Here is a 17,595-nt window from a genome sequence, read left to right as displayed (position 1 = left end):
CCAATCAACAGCCTCCTTACTATACGTATATGTATTACACCATGTCTACTCCATAGGCATGAGCTTGGATCCTCGACCGTTTGAATAATCGATATATTGTATCTCTGCCTAGCTTAAGATTATAGAATCCATGATTAGGTATCGAAGTATTGTGTCATGGGTGTAATTATCTTATACAAGAGTACCTAGGTAGAGGCTGGTCATCAGGGGTGTCTCCACGGTATCGAGGTAGGTAAGCATGCCACGATTCACACCACGTGATCATAATTCAACCTCATCAACATGACAACCATCCTAGTGAGCCACCTGAACATACCTTTACGGTATTCAAGAACAATGCCCAAAATCACCATCGCCCATTAGGCTGCGTGCCGTCGTTCACTGATTTCCGAGCTTGGACGGATTTTCTGGATCAGTCCTCGCTAGTGTGTAAACACGAACCCCTTCCGGCATGCAGACAGAGCCAGGCAGCCATATTTATTTGCTGGTGACACCAATTAAAAGAGGCCGAGGGGCTAAGGTGGAATTGTGTGAGGTCGATATGAATGCTTGATTGACCGTCAGAAGGATCACAGCACGTCTTGTTACACATGTTGGCGCCTCTGCAATGGTGACATACAAGGACATTCAGGCCTCAAATGCCTCCATCGACGATGACACAGCGCCACGCATCTCTGTCTTTGCTGGCGGCACTTCGGGCATCGGACAACTGACGGTTCGAGCCTTGGTGGCAACCGGAGCCAGCGTCAAGATCTACTTAGTGGGCCGCAAGAGTTCCGAAGAACGCACCAAGGCCTTCATCCAGGAATTGGAAGCCGTCAATCCCAAGGCCAAAATCATCTGGACCCAAGGCGAAATCTCACTGTTGGCAGAATCAAAAAGAGTCTGCGACGAGATCAAGTCAAAAGAGTCTCAAATCGATCTCCTGTTCCTGACCGCCGGCTATGCCCCCTTTCATGAGCGCAGCGAGACCTCCGAGGGGCTGGAAATCACGCAGAGCCTCGAGTACTACTCTCGAATCCTCTTTATTCTGCACCTTCTCCCTCTTCTCAACAAGGCAAAAGCCGGCCGAGTAGTCAGCGTCCTAGCCGGTGGCCTCGAGAGCCTCAAGATTGATTTGGACGACATAGATCTGAAGAAGCCTGGCAATTTCGGTCTGGTCAAAGCCCAGCCTCAGTGGGGCACCCTGAACACAATCGCCATGGAAAAGCTGGCCGATGACAATCCCGGAGTCACCTTCATCCACTCTTGGCCTGGTTGGGTTAACACTGGTAATGTGCGCCGAGGCTTGAAGCCAAGTTCCATCAAGGCTTGGATTGTCAGCTTCACGCTGGAACCTCTAATCGCCCTGTTCTCCTTCAGCGATACGGAGTCGGGTCAACGTCATTTGTACCAATGTACCAGTGCTGCCTATGGTGGCCATGGAACTCCTTGGAAAGGCAAGCCAGGACTTAATTCGCGAGAGAAACAAACCGAAGGCCTGTTTCTCGTCAATCTCAAATGCGACTGTACTCCCAATGCAAAAGTCATTCCACTCCTCCGGGAGAAAGCTCGGTCTAAAGTCTGGGACCATGCATATGAGATTCTTCAGCCATATCTGGACACAGAAGAGGCATCTTGAACATCTTGTCAATTCCCACCATTTTCATTAAAAGTCTTTGTGTGGTATCAACGCTTTTTGCCAATCAACCCTGGTACCTGAGCCTCTTGACGGGGAAGCTTTGTTGTGCAGAGTGATAACTTGCAGCATCTTCCGACCTCAAAGCTAGATGGTCTACAATCATCGGTCGCATCTCGTTGAGATCCATCCCGTTTAGTACCTATCTGCATCTATATAGTTTTAAAATTCAAACTCTCCGCGGAACTGGTCCAGGTTCATGCCTGTTCCAACCCGTTCATGCAAATCTCGTCTTCCCATACCTGTGAATGCTCTTCGGAGTGTATCGTACAGATTCGAGCTCTCATTTTGTTGAATCATCCGCTCTAACTCGGCTGTTTCGATGTGGCCCCCATTGCCGTCGCTAACAATCTCTCGTGCTTGGTCCAACCCCTGCTCCCCAACTGCCCGATGTAGGTTCAACGCTCCAAGGAGGTGTCCAGCTGCCTCGGGGTAGCAGCCGATATTGATACACGAAACCCCCAAATTATATCGTGCTCGCACAAAATTGGGGTTGACTTCAAGCGCCTTGCAATATGCATCAATGGCATCTTCGGACCGTCCTGAATTTGCCAATGTCGCTCCCAGGCGGTTCCAGAGTAAATGAAGTTGGCTTTCTCGATTGACCAGTCCTTGCTCCGTCGAGGCTAGAGCTGCCTTGAAACAATCCACTGCCTTTTCAAAATCTTCGTTGCCGTAGAAAAGTACCCCCAAGCCAACCTGAACATCAGGGTCCATCTGTTCGCCCGTGGGTGACAGCTGGGCGGCCTTGATGAAGAGGTCCACGACTCGCTCATGAAGGATGGCACGGTCTGTAAAGCCAACGTCGGCAGGGTCAGAAAGGTTGGCGGAGGGATGGATCTGGGGGTACTTGGCACTCAGCCAGCGCTCCAAGGTTCGATATGCTGTGCTATCGTAGCCCTCGTTGGTATATGAGACGGCGAGACCCATCAAGGCATCGAGATTTCCGGGATCTAGCTGCAGGGCTTTTTCCAGGGCTCGAATCGCAGGGGCCTCTTTCTCGTTTTGTGCTTGTGCTGATCCGAGTAAGACCCACGCTTCGACATGGTTGGGATCTTGCTGTACAGCTGCTTCGAAAGCCAGGGCGGCAAGAGATAGATTGCCGTGGGTTTCCAAGATTTCTTTACCCTGCTCAAATGCAGATCTTGATGCCGAGGCATTCTCCAGATATGGATTCTGTGATTCAAACATGTAATCGCCGAGCATTGGCTCCCGCTCAAATGGGTTATGAGTGTTTAAGCCCATGGTTGAGTCAAATTGATCCCATGCGGCGAAATCCTCACTTGAAAAGGCATTGTCAAAATCGGTCGTATCTTCGGTCATTTGCCTGGAATCATGTTCAGCTTGAATCCCACGCCACACAGCCTCGAATTCATCAAAAATTTCCGCAGGATCTACTGACCTGTCGATCTCCTCGAGCTCCTTTTCAATAGCTTGGTTGGCTTCTTCAGACACATTGTCCTGTTGCTCCAGCTCTTTGAATTGTGCCTCCCAGTTGGCGTCATCAAGCTCGACCATTTTCCCTTTTCCCTTGTCCATGCTCTGGTCCGGTTGTTGTTGCATATGCATTGCCCCATAATTCATTCCCATGTTCATGCCTGACATGTATCCCATACCCATTGCCGGCCTTTGGTAGCTACTCATATTCATCATGGAGGGATTTTGTGTGACGGGACTTGCAGTCCGTTGTGCAGCAGTGTTATGTTGGAATCGGGCAAAGTCTTGTGGGGAGAAGCCGTTGTGGCGTTGTTGGGGGGACATTTGAGAATTCGCAAAGGCCGCCTCCATGCGTGCTTGTTCACCTGGATCGAAATCAGATGCCCATCCTGGGGACGGTGACCTCCGAGTCATGCCCTGAAGATTGGGTAGATCTTGTCTCATTTGTTCCATGGCAAAGGGCTGGGGGAGTTGGTTGGGTTGCTGCATAAATTCGTTCATCATCTAATGGCGGGGTTAGTTGAGGTAGGAAGAGGTCAATGAGTCTTTACAGACCTGATCAGAGCCTGGAGAAGCCATTCGAGAACGCATGGTCTCTTCAAGGCCTCCGGGGCCCCGTCCCACCAAACGGTCTCTCTGGAGTGTGTTGTCATTCTGTACATGTTTGGTGAACTGAGTCAGCGGGTTGCCTGCGGTCGAGCATTCTGCGCCACCGAGAAAAGACATGTTGTAAAGATAAGGTCTATTGCAAAGGAAATGGTGATGAAGATGGGATGGATGATTCGAGGATATTGGGAAGAAGCCAGCCTAGGCAAGCAACCGCAGACATGAAGATGTTGAATGGAGAGAATAAGTCAGCAGTTTCGGCAATCTGTCGTTGGATGGACGCAGATGGTTAATCAGGCAGTGGCAGTCGCAATGGCACCATTTCATTCGCACCTGCCAACGGACCGAGGTTGGAGCGGAGAAACTGTGCCGGTCGTGACTTCCACAATTGCCCTCCCGAGAAAATATCCGGGGATGTCACGTGCAATGGGCCACTTGGCACTTGGCACTTGGCATTAGGAAGGACGGCGTCACGGGGTGTAATCGTTTCTGATATCATCTTGAAGACCCTGGATTTTCAACTACTACAATATGTACATATAGAGTAACCTGACATCCTGTCAGCTTCTCAATATCGACTATCTCACCAGGGTCGTTCCTCAGTCTGAGTCAGCTAAATTGAGGCCACCCAGTCAATGATGTGTATGTGAAAGGTCCACCATCAAAGGTTCTCATGTCCCTGAACTTTGTTTGTTCATCGTCTCACCCCCCAGTATTCTGGCCACAGCTACGTCTTTTCTGACCAAAATGATCGGTCGTTTACTGGTTGTCAGACTGTCAAAAGAACTCTGGAAGCAAGCTGTCCAGTCTTTTGGATGATGTCTGTGGAGACCTGGTAAGCTAATCGTCGTCATCTTTTGTCCCCAGCACGAATTGGGATGTGCCATCCTCGCTCTGAAGCTTAATACCCGGGGTGGCTTCTATATACTTTGGCCTTGATTCGCTCAAGCATCAGGTCTTGATGTGTGCGAGCCAAATCTGGCCTGACCATTCCATATCGCATGTTGGCCAAAGACGTTTTTCGTCATTTTTGCCATTCTGGGTACATACATCAGATCAGGCTTCTGCTCCTGCTACTAGTAGGTGAGAATGCTTATTTATGAATATTGTCCGTTATCACCTCTTGGTTTTCTTGGTTTTCTCTCAAGTCCTCACTTTCTTGACCCTGGGACTTGGTATCTTGACCTTGTTTCATGAAAATGTCGTTCATACTAGCCGAAAACAACTATGCTGGGGCTACTGTGCTACTCTTCCTGTGCCTTTCTATCTTCTTCATAAGCGTGCAACTTCATCTCAGGTATAGGGGCCTCCGACATATTCCTGGTCCATTTGTGGCAAGATTCACCGACCTGTATCTTGCGCTCAAGACCTGGACTAATCACAGTCCTATCGACCTGCACCTGGAACTTCATGACAAGTATGGGCCCGTGGTCTTGTATGGACCGAGACGAGTTCTTTTCAGTGATCCAAGTGCTATCCCTATCATCTTCAACACCAAGAATCCACTCCGCAAGGTATGTTCTGACTAGGTCGAAGCCCCCTACTTTTATCCTCCATCGATGATGCCACATTAACGCCTTTTTGACCAGGGCGAATCATATGAAACAACATCTCAGGCTGTCAAAGGCAAGGTGATTCACACCATCGTCGCACTCCGCGACGAAGCTCGCGTCACAGCCATGAAGAAGCATATCATATCAGCTTTCACGACTACCGCCATCCTAGACTACGAACACCACATCGACATCAACATCCAACGTCTGATGAAACACTTGTCCAGCGCTGGCGATGAAGTGGACATTTCCCAATGGAACAGTGCATACTCATACGACACCATTTGTCGGGTAGCCTTCAGCGAAGATCAAGGTGTACTTGATGCCCACAAAGAGGCCTCACAGCTCTTCAAAGCCGGCAGAGACCGTTTCGAGCACTGGTATACATGGCTATCTCTGCCTGGGTTAGAAAGACTGATATTCAAAAACAAGATGGTGACCTGGAAGACGGGAACCTCACCACTTGGTCAGATGGCGACAGCCAGACTGATGAAACGGACCGAGGATGGCGGTGTTGGTAGTCACCACGACCTACTCGACCGATATCTTCAAGCTGGGACCAAGAACCCACAACTCTTCACCCCTCCCACCATCATCGGCCTGGCCCTGTCGACTATTCACGCCGGCGCCGAAACCACCGCCCACTCTCTGACCATCACCCTCTTCCATCTGCTTCATCACCGTCGAGTCATGGCTTCCCTGCGCGCGGAGCTTGACGCCACAAAATTATCGTCGCCACCGTTATGGACGGAGGTGAAGAACCTCCCCTACCTCGAAGCCGTCATCAAAGAATCTGGACGCATCTCACCACTCCTCATCGGACCTGTAGAGCGCGAGGTGCCAGCTGGCGGAATGGAGATTGCCGGGACATACGTCCCCGGTGGGACGATTGTGGCCATGAACGTCCATGCATTGAACCGTGACCCTAATATCTGGGGTGCTGACGTGGATGTATTCCGGCCTGAGCGTTGGCTCGAGGCAGAGCCTGCACAGTTGGCGCTGATGGAACGGTCGAATTTGTATTTCTCTGCTGGGCGTCGTCTCTGTATTGGTCAGCACATCGCCTGGATCGAAATGAAGAAATACCTGCCGGAGCTTCTGGGCCGTTTTGACGTAAGTTCAGGGGTTTGGGCGTTGGTGGACTGTTGTTTTCCCTTCAATCTCCCTCTCATTTCTAAGGATTTCTGTGCGTTGCGTATCGACTGACGCTCTCTGTTGCAGATTGAATTGAAACATCCCGAAGAGCCCCTCAAAGTCAATAGGGTCACTATGGTCTATACCGTGGAAGAAATGTTGATCAAGTTGACGCCTCGGACGGCGTGGCCCAAAATTGAGTAAACTGAACTGTCGGTCCCGTGGTGAGGAAAGGAAGTATTTGTAAGCTCAGATCGAATAAATGCCCGGATGGGTTTGTCATACATAAGGTACCTAAGTCGGGCAAATGAATGTCACATACACGTATCAAGGTAGGAAGCTTTAGAATTAACGCATCAAGTTACTTTATGTGAATTGATGACAAGAATGGAGATATTTTCATACACAACAATGAAGATGGATCGGTCTAGATGTGATCCAATAGGCAAACACTTTGCAACGCACGCGATACGCCGTTGAACTTTCTGTTACAATGGATAGAGACGCTCTGCTCTGCGAAGCCACAGAGTCAACCCTCCCTCTCCTCGAGCTCAGCCTCAGCAGCAACCTGAGCAATACCCAACTTTTATCCCAACCACTTCGCGTCGTTGGCCGTACAGCTTTTGCCACAATCACTGATGAGCGTCCCATGTCCTGTCAACAACGCCTTCGCCCAATGCAGTGTGTGAACAAATATTGTACACATGAAATCGACTTCACTCGACGTTTGCAACGGACATCTTGCCAGAACGAGAAGACATGCCACACCAAGCCGGGTGAGAGGCAGGTACATCACCTGTGCTGCACGTCTAGTAGTGTACATATGATCGAGGTGAAGGCTGTTCCTCGCTCATCTCGAAAGGTCGTGCAAAGAGTCCTGGAACATTATAATCCCCGTGGGCTGAGGCTATACAAGTAGAACAGAGGCTCGGAGATGATTTACAGGTCATTGGATGGGCCCTGGTTCGAAACCTGGCCCGAAGGATTGTTTTTCGGGGCCTGGTTGGAGCTGTAGGAGAAGTCGAGTCTTAATTTCCGGCCGTAGGTTTCCTTCTGTTCAAGAACCTTCATGCCTTCCATAGCACTCTTGACATCGATAAAGTCGGCATGGGCAAAACCACGAGGTTGTCCGGTGCGTCGATCAATGGCAACTCTGACGTCGACCACGTTTCTGATGCCACGGAACAAGTTGCTCAGGTCGCGATCGGTCATTTCAAAAGACATGTTGCCAATGAAGAGGGTCTTGGAGGGAGGGTTAAGTGGCTTGGACTCAGACGAGCGGCCGGGTCTGTTTCCCTGCGAAGGTCGGGCGGCAAATTGCACGGTCATGCGTCGACCTTCGTAAAGCTGCATGTTCATGTTCGTAACGGCTTCCTGGGCGGCATTGACATCGACAAAGTCAAGGTATGCGAATCTACAGCATGTCAGTTGGTGGTCTAAGTGGTGTAAAGCGTCACAAGATAGCGTACCCTTTACTTAGACCTCGACTGTCTCGAATAATTTTGGCCCCTGAGACAGTACCAAATCGTGTGAATTCTTTGACGAGATCTGATTCAGTGACGTCGAAGAAGAGGTTGCCAATGTAAATGGTGGGTTTGGGGGCGAAAAGGCCAGGCTTCGCATCCTGTGGGCTCGGAGATGTGAATGTACCATCAGCGACGATCCCTTGGGTTGGGGAAGGTCGCTCGCCTGTCTCGGCCGCAGAATTGTATTCCTCAGTTGCTTCCGTCAAGTTGGCAGACTCGGCGATAGCTGGGGAAGGTTCCGAAGGAGTTTCGCTCGATGATTGTGCCTCGTTCTCGACCTCGGAAGTTTCGGTAGGCCTAGGGGCTTGTTCTTCAACTTGACTGTCGGTGGTATTCCATCGCCGGGCCAACAGTTGAGTAGGATATGGCTTGATAGCTCTTGTGGGAGGAGCAACTACTGAGATGAACGACCGAGAGGTGGGGAGATAGGTAGAAGGTCGCGCAGTGAGGAGGCGCGCGGCCGAACGACGAAGAGCATACCTAGGAGGATTATCAGATGATGGGAGCGCAAGACGAGAATGGGAGATGCACGTACATTTTGGTGAGAAGGTGGATTGAATGGTAGAGACGGTGGCAATTGATATGGAAGAACAAGCTTGATGGAGGGAGTGTAGCTGTTGGGAGTTTTCAATCAATGCTTTTCACCTGAAAGAGTAGAATTGAACCTTTGCTTTGGATCAACGAGAATCAAAAAAGTTTCGAGGCGAGGAGAACAGAAGATACGCTTGTCCCGAAACAGTTAGACCAAGATACTGGCACTAGTGGCTTTTTCGTCCACGGCGGATCATTCGGTCACAAAGAAAGTATTGAGAAGAAGAGTCACGTGATGAGACACCATGATCTTCAGCTATAATATCTATATATATCTATATATCAATCTTGTTGAATTAGCTCAAATGGTCAATCTATTCAAGGTGGGTATGTGTTAGTGTGTGCTAGTGTGTGCTGATATAATCTCTATCTTGTCATTAAAGTTGTCCTTCTAACCAATATCCCCCATCTCCATTACCTCCACGACATCATTAATATGCGTAGCGGAAATACTTGTTCTGTTTGTCAGTCAAATCATCAAAAGCCACTCTCTCGGCCTCCTTCTCGTCCAGATTCATTTTGTCTCGGGCTCTGTTTTCTCTGGCCAGCATCACGTACAGAGTGGCGGCAAGGACGACGACCAAGACATAACATCCAATGACACCCTGCCAGAGTCGAGGATAATGGTCCGCGATTTGTTCAGATCTCACCCACTGGGGACCCACAATGTTGCCGACGTTGTAGAAGTAAAAAATGGCAGCGGCCTGGAAGCTCTTCTTGCTGTTGCCTGCGACATTGACCATTCCCACACTGACAATCAGACTCGTGACTGGAGCGAAGAATCCAATGATGGTGTAGCCCGCGATAGGGCCTGGGGCACGGTAATACCAGTCACACTTCCAGATCATGGCACACCCGGCAATGGTGGGAAGGCAGCAAACAATAATCATGATCAAGCGAATGTTGGGGACTTTGAGACTGAGGTAACCCGCAGCAAGAATGCCGACGAAACAGACAGCTCCCAAAGGCATCTGCCACAGCAGGGCATCGTATGAGCTCCAGCCAAAAGTCGAGACGATCAGAGGACCGAAGCCTGAGACGGCTCCGTTGACGGAATAGGCGGCACCCATCATGATTGAGATGATCCAGACCTTGACGTCCAGGAGCGCTTCTCGAATTTGAGCCCATTTGATCTTCTGGCACCGGACACCCATTTGGCCCATGCGAAGTCTTTCGATAGCGACTCTTTTCTCCTCTTCAGTGAACCACCAGGCCTGTGCGGGCGAGTTGGGGAAAAAGAAAAACACTGCACCGTACAAGACGGTCAGCGAACCCGCCATGAGGTACAAGTACTGCCATTTCTTCAAGTCACCGCCGGTAATGTGCGCAAAGCCGTAGTTGATGGCTGCTCCAATGATGGTCCAACCACCAGTGGCCGAGTACCAAAGACACTGTCGCCAGGTCTGTTCAGCCTGGGTGTAGAAGCCGGAGATGATGACCATGAAAGCGGTTGGGACTATTGACTCGGAGAAGCCCAAGAAAAACCGCTGGGCGTAAAGGCCTTGATAGTTGGTGACGCCGGCGGTGGACATTGCGATGGCGCCCCAGATGATGATGGCTACGCCAATGGTTCGACCAAGATGCAGTCTTTGGAAGAGATAAGTCAAGGGACCAACTCCGGCAAGCATGCCGAAATAGAAGAGCGAAGTGGCCCAACTGAGACGAGTAGTCGATACGGTTGGCGGGGTTGTGGTTGGGTCTACTACGATTCTGAGTTGTAAATCGGTGGTCATGCCAAAGACGGCGGCGCCACCCAAGATGGCCTGTAGAATGAACCCGTTAGTTTTGATGCCGATGCGATTACAACTTGGAGGAAAGTGTCCAAACAGGAGTTTCACAGTACCTTGTCGTAATAGACCAGTCCATAGCCAAACCACATCAAGGGTATGAGGAAGAGGTCAGTCTTGCGAACCACTCGTCGTTCGACCTCCTTGTCCCATGGCTGAGCATATTCAGGCACCAGCGAGGCCGCCAAATCTCTGCTGTCTATTGGAATTACAATTATCAGTATACCGTTGACCAAAGAGATAGGAGTCTAGGTAAGGGTGGTGGTGTGGAGGAGGCCAAAACCATACCTTGTTTACCCATGATCGACGGATTTCTCCCCCAATGGCCGTGAGCGGGGATTTTATGTGTGGAGCAAAGTCAATCACAAGTTAAGTGTATATCAAAGTATGTACAGTCCCTCGAGATAGTGACTTATACCAGAGTCATCGCCAGGGAGAGTGGCTTTTGAATAGGCGAAAGATAGAAGAAGAAGAAAATTCCCAGCGATCGGAAAGATAGTCCGTGGACAAGGGAAAGAATACAAATGCCAACAGTGGTAAGAACTCCACTTGAGTCTTGACTTGAAAGGTTAGAGACACAGATGACCGAGTCCAGACCCCGAGGTCGGAACCAGCAAGTCAGAAAGTGGGAGGAGGATGAATACAGTTACCCGAGTTGGGACTATGGGACTTTGCGCACACAAGAGAACAAGAGATTTGATCCCAAGAAGAGGTTGGACAATCATCTCTTCAACTAGACTATTACCCAAGACTACATATTGTTACTTCATTATTATTGGTCTTTGATCATGTTCGCTGTCGAGCGCGGCGGGGATTTGTGGGAAAAAAGCTCCGCGATACGCCGGTTAGAAGCGGGTTCGTGGGTTGGCGTGATTGATTGATTGCTCATTCTTCTCTTTTCAAGCTTTCAGAGATTCTTTTACTAAATAAACTAAAGAGAATGGTTGAATGGAACCTGTAGTGAAAATATTTGCACCATCACTACTTACTTTAAGGTATACCACATATGATTGTATTGTGTTGTCAACTTTTATTATGAGGAACCCCACCAAGTCTAAAGTACATATTGTAAATAATGGGAGTGTTTCTCTCTCAGACATCGAGGGGCAAAAAGAAGCGCCTCGCACGGCTTGGTTGTTGACTAACCAATTCTTACAGCGTATCACCACTCATCATCGACTCGCCTGATACAGAAGTCTGCAGTAATCAGTTGTAGATATTTTTACTGTGGGATCTTCAAAGTGTCAACCACTTCAAACGATCGACCGGCCTTGCAAGCCCTAGTTCAACAAATGCATAGTATCTGGTCAAAAACTCAATAGTACTGTCAGACATAATCTATGCTTTCTATTCAATCAATTATATTGGTATCTTGTCTTAGAGTGGATTCTAACAGCCTTATCACACACGTGATCCTGTAGGTACAATGCCTTGACCTTTTGACCATTCCCGGCCAAGCCTCCTTCCAGTTGATATTACTACATTTTTGTATACTTGTACAATACTCATGAAATGAGTCCATACTCGGTACTGGTCGGTACTGGTCGGAATTGGTCTCATGAGCTCTTGATGCCTCGCTGTCTGGCGAGAAATTGATCCTTCTGGACCACCAGCATCTTACCTGCCGGAGCAACATCCTCATGGCCGAGTGTCTCCTTGTTCGTGACCCCACCACTACCACCACGACCAAGTCCCAACCCCAACAATGGCAACAAGGTCGCTCCTCCCAGAGAAGCTAGCGAAGTGGCACTCATGGGAGTCGCTGCCGAGGCTGCCGAGGCGGTAGCAGCATCTCTTAACTTGGCTGCCGCAGCAGCATTCCCGCCCAACGTTGGGGCGCCAACTCGCTCCATGACCAGCTTTTGCACCGCTCGACTGGGCAACCATGTGCGACTGCCCAACACAAAGGTCCATGTTAGCAACGCCAATGCGCCAGCTTGATGAGACGATGCCAGGTGTGTTGGAACCAGATACAGAAGTGTACATATGCCCAAGGTGACTTGAAGGAAGGCAAAGCCTACCACTCCATGAACACCTCGTTTCGCAGCACGTGGCAGTAAGCTGGTGAGAGACTTGGAATAGCGTGTCCATGCCCACAGGGCCATGATGGCAGAGAATGTTGTAGTGGCCAGAATGCGATGGTCTAATTGAACAAGAGACGGGTTTTCCAGAAAGTTGCGCCACACCAAGTCGGAGTGATCTGGCGTATGGCTATAGAATGGGTCAAACAACTCTGACTTGGGTGGGGTCAGTCCATTTCCCATGTATGGGAATTCGTTGTAGATCAGGCCGGCGTCGAGTCCTGCGACAAGACCACCTGACATGGCGGTCACAAAGACGAGGGCCGACAGAGCGGTCACAGCCAGACGGAATGTTCTCAGGCCTGGATGTCGGAGGGCTGCCAGGGTCGAGGATGCGGTGGCTGGTGGGGATGAGAGCAACTTGTTGCCACGGAGGATGTCGAGACCGTTCCACAGCATGGCCAGGTAGCAGACAAAGGCAGCGCCTAGGTGGGCAGTCAATCGATATTGGCTGACTCGAGGCGTCGACCCAGGCGCCAAAAGATCATCTTTCAGCCCCGATTTGACCATCCACCATCCGAGAAATCCCTGGAAGCCGATCAAGCTGGCAATCCCTAGCAGACGTGCGGACATGGATCTCGAAACTCGTTTTGTAGCCACAAAGTAGACAGCCGGTACGACGAAGCTCAAACCGACAAATCGTCCCCACAGCCGGTGAATCCACTCCATCCAGTAGATGCTCTTGAACTCTTCCAGGGTCATTCGCGAATTGAGAACCTTGAATTCTGGTGACGCTCGATACTTCTCGAACTCAGCTTCCCAGTCAGCTTGATTTCGTGGAGGCACCGAGCCCGTGACAGGACGCCATTCTGTGATGCTGAGACTACCGGAGAAAAGAATAACGTTAGTAGTCCATCTAAGTATTCTTCTGAAACAAACTGACATACCCCGACTCTGTCAACCTCGTCAGCCCCCCAAAGATGACGATTCCAAAGACACTAGCGGCGCTGGCAAGGAGCCAGTATGCCACGGCATTTGTAGAATGCTTGGGGTAGAACCCTTTTTTCTCACTCTTTGATCCTTCTGCAGTGTTTATTTCTTGGGCGAGGGTGGCCTGAGTTCTTGACCTTGTCGAGACAGAGAAGGATCTTATACAACGGAGGTTTGAGGAGTTTGCGCCGGGTGGTGGCCTCGAGCTCCAAGACTCGCTGCGCCCACAGGTAATACGGCTCTGCGTGAAGGGGCTAGAGGCAGACTTTGACAACTTCACAGTCCATGTCCTCGAGGCTGCAATGTCCGACAGTGTTCCGATAGGTCTGATCTGGACTCTTGGATCCCTGCTTCCAGGTGTCGGTCGTGAGGAGGAGAAGTATCGCAGGTTGTGGGGAGGTTTGTTGCGGTTTTGACAGTTAAAGAATCGTCGCGACAGACCCGGTGCAGCTTCACTCAAGCTTCGACCGAAACCTGACGATGACGATCTCGAGAACATGCTGTCAAGGAGATTGTCATGCAACACGGTGCAGGTTGTGGGTGAAAAGAATCTCACCGTGGACAATTCATCATTATAATTATCCCAGAGACTTTGATGGTCGGACAAAGTAGTGACCGAATATTCCAACCAATAAGAGCGCCGAGATTGGATCTGACTTGACAGTCCTCGTACCACCTTTTGATCACACCACCATTCAATATTCAATTTAAATAATTAAAAGACCTGCAATCGTAAATTCAAAGCAATTCATTATTACGAAAATGCCGCCCACGGCCATTGGTCGCTCACAGAAAGGGTGTGTTTTATGTGAACCCTTGGATGCAAAATCTAGCTGATATACTAGCATCATTGATGGTCGTACCGTCGTCATCAAACTCCTACACCAGAGTAACTCCACCATTCTTCACTCAGTAATGGTCCAAGATATCATCCAATCCACTGTCCTGTCTCTGTGGCGGCAATGGTCTTCTTCCCTGTTGATGGGGAGCTGGACCTGATGGAAGTCCTCCCTGGCCAAGGGGAGTATAACTTCTTGGCGGTTCAGTCACTGATCGCATCACTCCATTGGGAGGAATCGTGGATGCTGGTGTCGTAGATCTGGGTTCGGCCGAGTATGGAATATATCCGCCTGCTGGTGGTGAGATTGGTGGCCGAATTTGTGTCGACAGCCCTGTTGGTGTCATGGTACGGGTTGGTGGGATGCCATGAGGCGTGATTGATCTCTCAACAAGTCCATAGGTTGGGGTTTGTGCTCGGAACTGCGGACCGGGCAAAGGTGACATTCTACCTCGTTCTTCTGGAATCATGGGGAAACTTGGAGCAGGGCCAGATGCAGGGGTACGCCGTCCCAGCGATTCAGACGGGCTATCAAAGTTCGGACCTTGCCACGAGGGTGGCTTGCCTGATGATGTCGAGCTTCGATCGTCTGAATATAGCAGGGCACCATTTGAGTCTGAGGGTTGACGACGCGAACGATCTGACATGCCTGTACCGGGTCGTGGTAGAGGGTCCATAGGATATGCAGGCCCGGGGCGATTTCCCTGGGCGGTTCCAGTCCGAGGAGGTGCAGGGCTGTAGGATCTTTGTGAAGCCTGTGACATGCCTGTGAAGTTTCTGGTCGGTGCGGGTCTCGATCCCCAGGCTGGATTGCCTTCGGCAGCCGAAAATAGAGGACGCTCGGGGGCATATCCCATTTCGCTCGCTCCACTGAGCAATGGTGCGTTGGAACTATAACTGGTCCACGAGTTCTCCGAGCCCTGAGTGACAACCCGTTGTGGCATTTGAGGTCGCTCGCTGAGGTCAGGTAAGGTTGGTAACGAGGCATTGGAAGGATTTGTGCTTGTCCCTGGTCGGGAGGAATATTCGGGCAAAGTGGTCATGGTGGTCTGTCGTGACAGGCCAGGGAAATCGCCCAAATCGGATGAGCTGTCCCCCAAATTGGGGAGAGTAGGTTGTTTCTTGATGTCGTTGCCCTCCCGCGCAGCTCGAGCCTCGGCTCGGGCTCGCAGTTCATTTTCTTTTCGCAAGGCTTTGTCGACCTTGGTCTTGACGACTCTTTCCATTCTTCGGTTGATCTTCTGGCGACAGTAACCGCTGAGGCCACCGGCATCGGATGGAATGTGGTGCCAGAGAAAGACGAGGTAGAGTATGATGGAAATGATCAGACTCAGGACCGAGAGGACCCAGATGATCAATGTCCAGAGCATACCAAAGAGAATGACGGCCTGAAGGTGATTCTTGCCGGCAAGCACACCAATGTTGACAAAGAACTGGCCGACAGGGGAGTTACCTTCACGAGCCGCGTGCTCGCCCTCAGGGATGAGATTTAGTCTCATGACTGAGTAGAGTGTGAGGGCATTGACAACCTGTCTTGGACCTTCTGCAAAGACAATCCGTAGCCAAGCTTCAAAAGAGAAATATGCGAAGAGGGCGACGTAATCTGCTCCTTTCCGGCTTTTTGTCAATTCGGCAAAGACGAGAAATCGTTTCCAGCCTCGTGCCTTGCCCCATCGAATACTCTGGATCCTGACGGCGAGCGGATCGAGGTAACTTTTAGCCACTCCGCCTTGTCTCATTACTCTTATGGCGCGAAGCCAACGATAGAATAGGAGGACGAATGATAGGATGATACAGCCAGCAAATATCCATCGGGAGATGTTGAGGGGGATGGCGGGCTGGATCTGACCAGCCCATTTGTCGAAGATGAGAAGTTGAATGGCGGTAAAGGTGTCGACGGCGTAGACGGAAAGTGAAACGAGAAACATTACGAGCAAGTAGCCATAGGCAAAAGGTGTCCAGCACGAAGTCGATTTGAAGTCATCGAGATTCTGCACGGGATGTTAGATCGGGGGTCTCTGGGGAGGCTTCTGGGTGACTCACAATGTACTCCCATTTCTGCTCGGCATCGAGACGGCCATACTTTTCTCGATCGCCGCCGCAGCAACCCATGATTAGGGTGCGAGGGTATGAGGATGGAGAGGATGTTGAGAGAAGACGACTGCAACCTGGCAGTCGTTTGAATGATGGAGGACAAAGGTGAGAGACGAGGCACAGTGCGAGAAGGCTTATGTTTTCGTCGGTGGTGAAAGTGGCTGGTGTTGACGGGCACGGCTCAACCGTTGGTCAACCCTCAGATCCACGACAAGAGCCCAGCTCGATTGTATCTAAGATGGCTCGACGAGGTGAATCGTATAGGATTTATTTCATTCTTGCTCAGAACGAACAACTCTGTTGAAAGAGAGGCGAGATAAGAAGGGTTATCAACGGATAGGGAGTGAATTCGTTAGAAAGCGCGAGAGTTGCTCGAAGGGCGAAGGAAACAGTTGCATGCAGTCGACAGGCGTCAAAAGGGTGTCGTTCAATGTAGGGGGCCAAAGCGCAGGCGGCCCTGAGGATGTTCGAGACAAGGACGCGGTGTGGCTGGAAAGAGGCACAGGCGAAGGTAGGGGCCGTGCAGACTGGACGATGATCGTCTTTGGTAGAGAACGAGGCCGAACAATGGCAATGAAAGACAAAACAAGACAAAGAGAGTGAATGTGCAGAGTAGAATGCACGAAACCTGACACAAGAAACGTCAAGAGAAGGAGTTGAATGTGATGGATGAATAGGAGGAGAGGTGGAGGTAGCGAGAAGAAAAGAGGCCAAGAAAGGTCAAGTTGGGGGAGAATCTGAAGGCGAGCAGGTGCGAGTCTGGAGGTTGCAACTGAACAGGGAGGAGGAGTACGAGGAGACAACCTGGAAGTTATGCCCTATGCCTGCCTGTGCCTATGCCTATGCCCACATCTACGGATAATGATAAGCAACAATCAACAACACGACAACTGCTACTGCAACGCCTACGGAGTACTGATGATAGTCACAAGACTCGTCTCAAGAACAACAGCTCAATTCCATTCTTGGACTCGTAATCGCAGTCGATCAGCATACGGAGTACAGGTGGAAGGAGTTTGGCTGGACTCGCGTCTCATTTGTGCAATGTTTGGGAGGCCGCGAATCTCAAACAACGCTAGGCCTAGGGTGGCTCTGGCGGGTACCGGCGTGGCCCACCGAAGGCTCCAGCCGCCAGTGCCGCCCCTTACCAGACCGTGCTTGCACCCAGACTTGCGGTTGCCCCTGCTCACTACCTATCCCATTTGGCGTGTATGGCTTTTCCTCAAACACGTCTTCTCGCAGTCCGTGTCCTTGGCCAACCCTTTTGATTCGCTTAAATCTCCCCGCCCTGGACCCGTTAGAAACCCACCCATGCAGGAACCCGTCCCAGGCCTCTTCTA

At 50.5% G+C, this 17,595-nt stretch overlaps 6 protein-coding genes across 8 annotated transcripts; 1 reads left to right on the top strand and 5 right to left on the bottom strand.

The window, feature by feature from the left end:
- Nucleotides 1–333: 333 nt before the first annotated feature.
- PV10_07645 (uncharacterized protein) lies at nucleotides 334–1,904 on the top strand. The gene has a single exon (XM_016372575.1). The coding sequence runs from the start codon at nucleotides 608–610 to the stop codon at nucleotides 1,619–1,621; it is 1,014 nt and encodes a 337-aa protein (XP_016221907.1). The 5' UTR covers nucleotides 334–607; the 3' UTR covers nucleotides 1,622–1,904.
- Nucleotides 1,623–4,058, bottom strand: PV10_07644. Of its 2 annotated transcripts, XM_016372574.1 has the most exons (3): nucleotides 3,671–4,058; nucleotides 3,081–3,619; nucleotides 1,623–3,005 (listed from the first exon to the last, which is right to left on the bottom strand). In XM_016372574.1, exons 1-3 carry the CDS (start codon nucleotides 3,839–3,841, stop codon nucleotides 1,841–1,843), a joined length of 1,875 nt encoding a protein of 624 aa, XP_016221906.1. In that variant the 5' UTR covers nucleotides 3,842–4,058; the 3' UTR covers nucleotides 1,623–1,840. The 2 variants fall into 2 exon arrangements, with proteins under 2 accessions (XP_016221906.1, XP_016221905.1); XM_016372573.1 differs by having other exon boundaries at nucleotides 1,623–3,619.
- A 2,696-nt stretch (nucleotides 4,059–6,754) lies between these two features.
- On the bottom strand, nucleotides 6,755–8,604 carry PV10_07643 (uncharacterized protein). Its single transcript, XM_016372572.1, has 3 exons — nucleotides 8,470–8,604; nucleotides 7,878–8,414; nucleotides 6,755–7,822 (listed from the first exon to the last, which is right to left on the bottom strand). Coding segments are annotated over exons 1-3 (1,014 nt in total). The 5' UTR covers nucleotides 8,472–8,604; the 3' UTR covers nucleotides 6,755–7,347.
- Nucleotides 8,605–8,825: 221 nt separating this feature from the next.
- PV10_07642 (uncharacterized protein) lies at nucleotides 8,826–10,834 on the bottom strand. The gene is made up of 3 exons (XM_016372571.1): nucleotides 10,601–10,834; nucleotides 10,369–10,511; nucleotides 8,826–10,288 (listed from the first exon to the last, which is right to left on the bottom strand). Exons 1-3 carry the CDS (start codon nucleotides 10,611–10,613, stop codon nucleotides 8,957–8,959), a joined length of 1,488 nt encoding a protein of 495 aa, XP_016221903.1. The 5' UTR covers nucleotides 10,614–10,834; the 3' UTR covers nucleotides 8,826–8,956.
- Nucleotides 10,835–11,639: 805 nt separating this feature from the next.
- Nucleotides 11,640–13,907, bottom strand: PV10_07641. Of its 2 annotated transcripts, XM_016372569.1 has the most exons (2): nucleotides 13,281–13,907; nucleotides 11,640–13,216 (listed from the first exon to the last, which is right to left on the bottom strand). In XM_016372569.1, the coding sequence occupies exons 1-2, from the start codon at nucleotides 13,820–13,822 to the stop codon at nucleotides 11,869–11,871; spliced, it is 1,890 nt and encodes a 629-aa protein (XP_016221901.1). In that variant the 5' UTR covers nucleotides 13,823–13,907; the 3' UTR covers nucleotides 11,640–11,868. The 2 variants fall into 2 exon arrangements, with proteins under 2 accessions (XP_016221901.1, XP_016221902.1); XM_016372570.1 differs by having other exon boundaries at nucleotides 11,640–13,907.
- Nucleotides 13,908–13,995: 88 nt separating this feature from the next.
- On the bottom strand, nucleotides 13,996–16,937 carry PV10_07640 (uncharacterized protein). Its single transcript, XM_016372568.1, has 2 exons — nucleotides 16,205–16,937; nucleotides 13,996–16,152 (listed from the first exon to the last, which is right to left on the bottom strand). Exons 1-2 carry the CDS (start codon nucleotides 16,271–16,273, stop codon nucleotides 14,233–14,235), a joined length of 1,989 nt encoding a protein of 662 aa, XP_016221900.1. The 5' UTR covers nucleotides 16,274–16,937; the 3' UTR covers nucleotides 13,996–14,232.
- Nucleotides 16,938–17,595: the final 658 nt, after the last annotated feature.

Source organism: Exophiala mesophila, assembly GCF_000836275.1.
Source record: "Exophiala mesophila strain CBS 40295 unplaced genomic scaffold supercont1.5, whole genome shotgun sequence".
In the NCBI taxonomy this organism is placed as follows: domain Eukaryota; kingdom Fungi; phylum Ascomycota; class Eurotiomycetes; order Chaetothyriales; family Herpotrichiellaceae; genus Exophiala; species Exophiala mesophila.
The sequence above is the reverse complement of the archived record's forward strand: the minus strand, read 5'-3'. Positions and strand labels throughout refer to the sequence as shown.

Bases quoted from the DNA above. Each gene is read 5' to 3' on its own strand.
- PV10_07645 (XM_016372575.1), top strand. From the start codon at position 608: ATGGTGACATACAAGGACATTCAGGCCTCAAATGCCTCCATCGACGAT.
- PV10_07644 (XM_016372573.1), bottom strand. From the start codon at position 3,841: ATGTCTTTTCTCGGTGGCGCAGAATGCTCGACCGCAGGCAACCCGCTG. The intron at 3,620-3,670 runs GTCTGTAAAGAC...CCCCGCCATTAG, and splicing joins CTTCTCCAGGCTCTGATCAG to ATGATGAACGAATTTATGCA.
- PV10_07643 (XM_016372572.1), bottom strand. The intron at 7,823-7,877 runs GTACGCTATCTT...GACATGCTGTAG, and splicing joins AGTCGAGGTCTAAGTAAAGG to ATTCGCATACCTTGACTTTG.
- PV10_07642 (XM_016372571.1), bottom strand. The intron at 10,289-10,368 runs GTACTGTGAAAC...TTCATTCTACAG, and splicing joins GACTGGTCTATTACGACAAG to GCCATCTTGGGTGGCGCCGC.
- PV10_07641 (XM_016372569.1), bottom strand. From the start codon at position 13,822: ATGTTCTCGAGATCGTCATCGTCAGGTTTCGGTCGAAGCTTGAGTGAA. The intron at 13,217-13,280 runs GTATGTCAGTTT...TTTCTCCGGTAG, and splicing joins ACGAGGTTGACAGAGTCGGG to TCTCAGCATCACAGAATGGC.
- PV10_07640 (XM_016372568.1), bottom strand. From the start codon at position 16,273: ATGGGTTGCTGCGGCGGCGATCGAGAAAAGTATGGCCGTCTCGATGCC. The intron at 16,153-16,204 runs GTGAGTCACCCA...CATCCCGTGCAG, and splicing joins AGCAGAAATGGGAGTACATT to AATCTCGATGACTTCAAATC.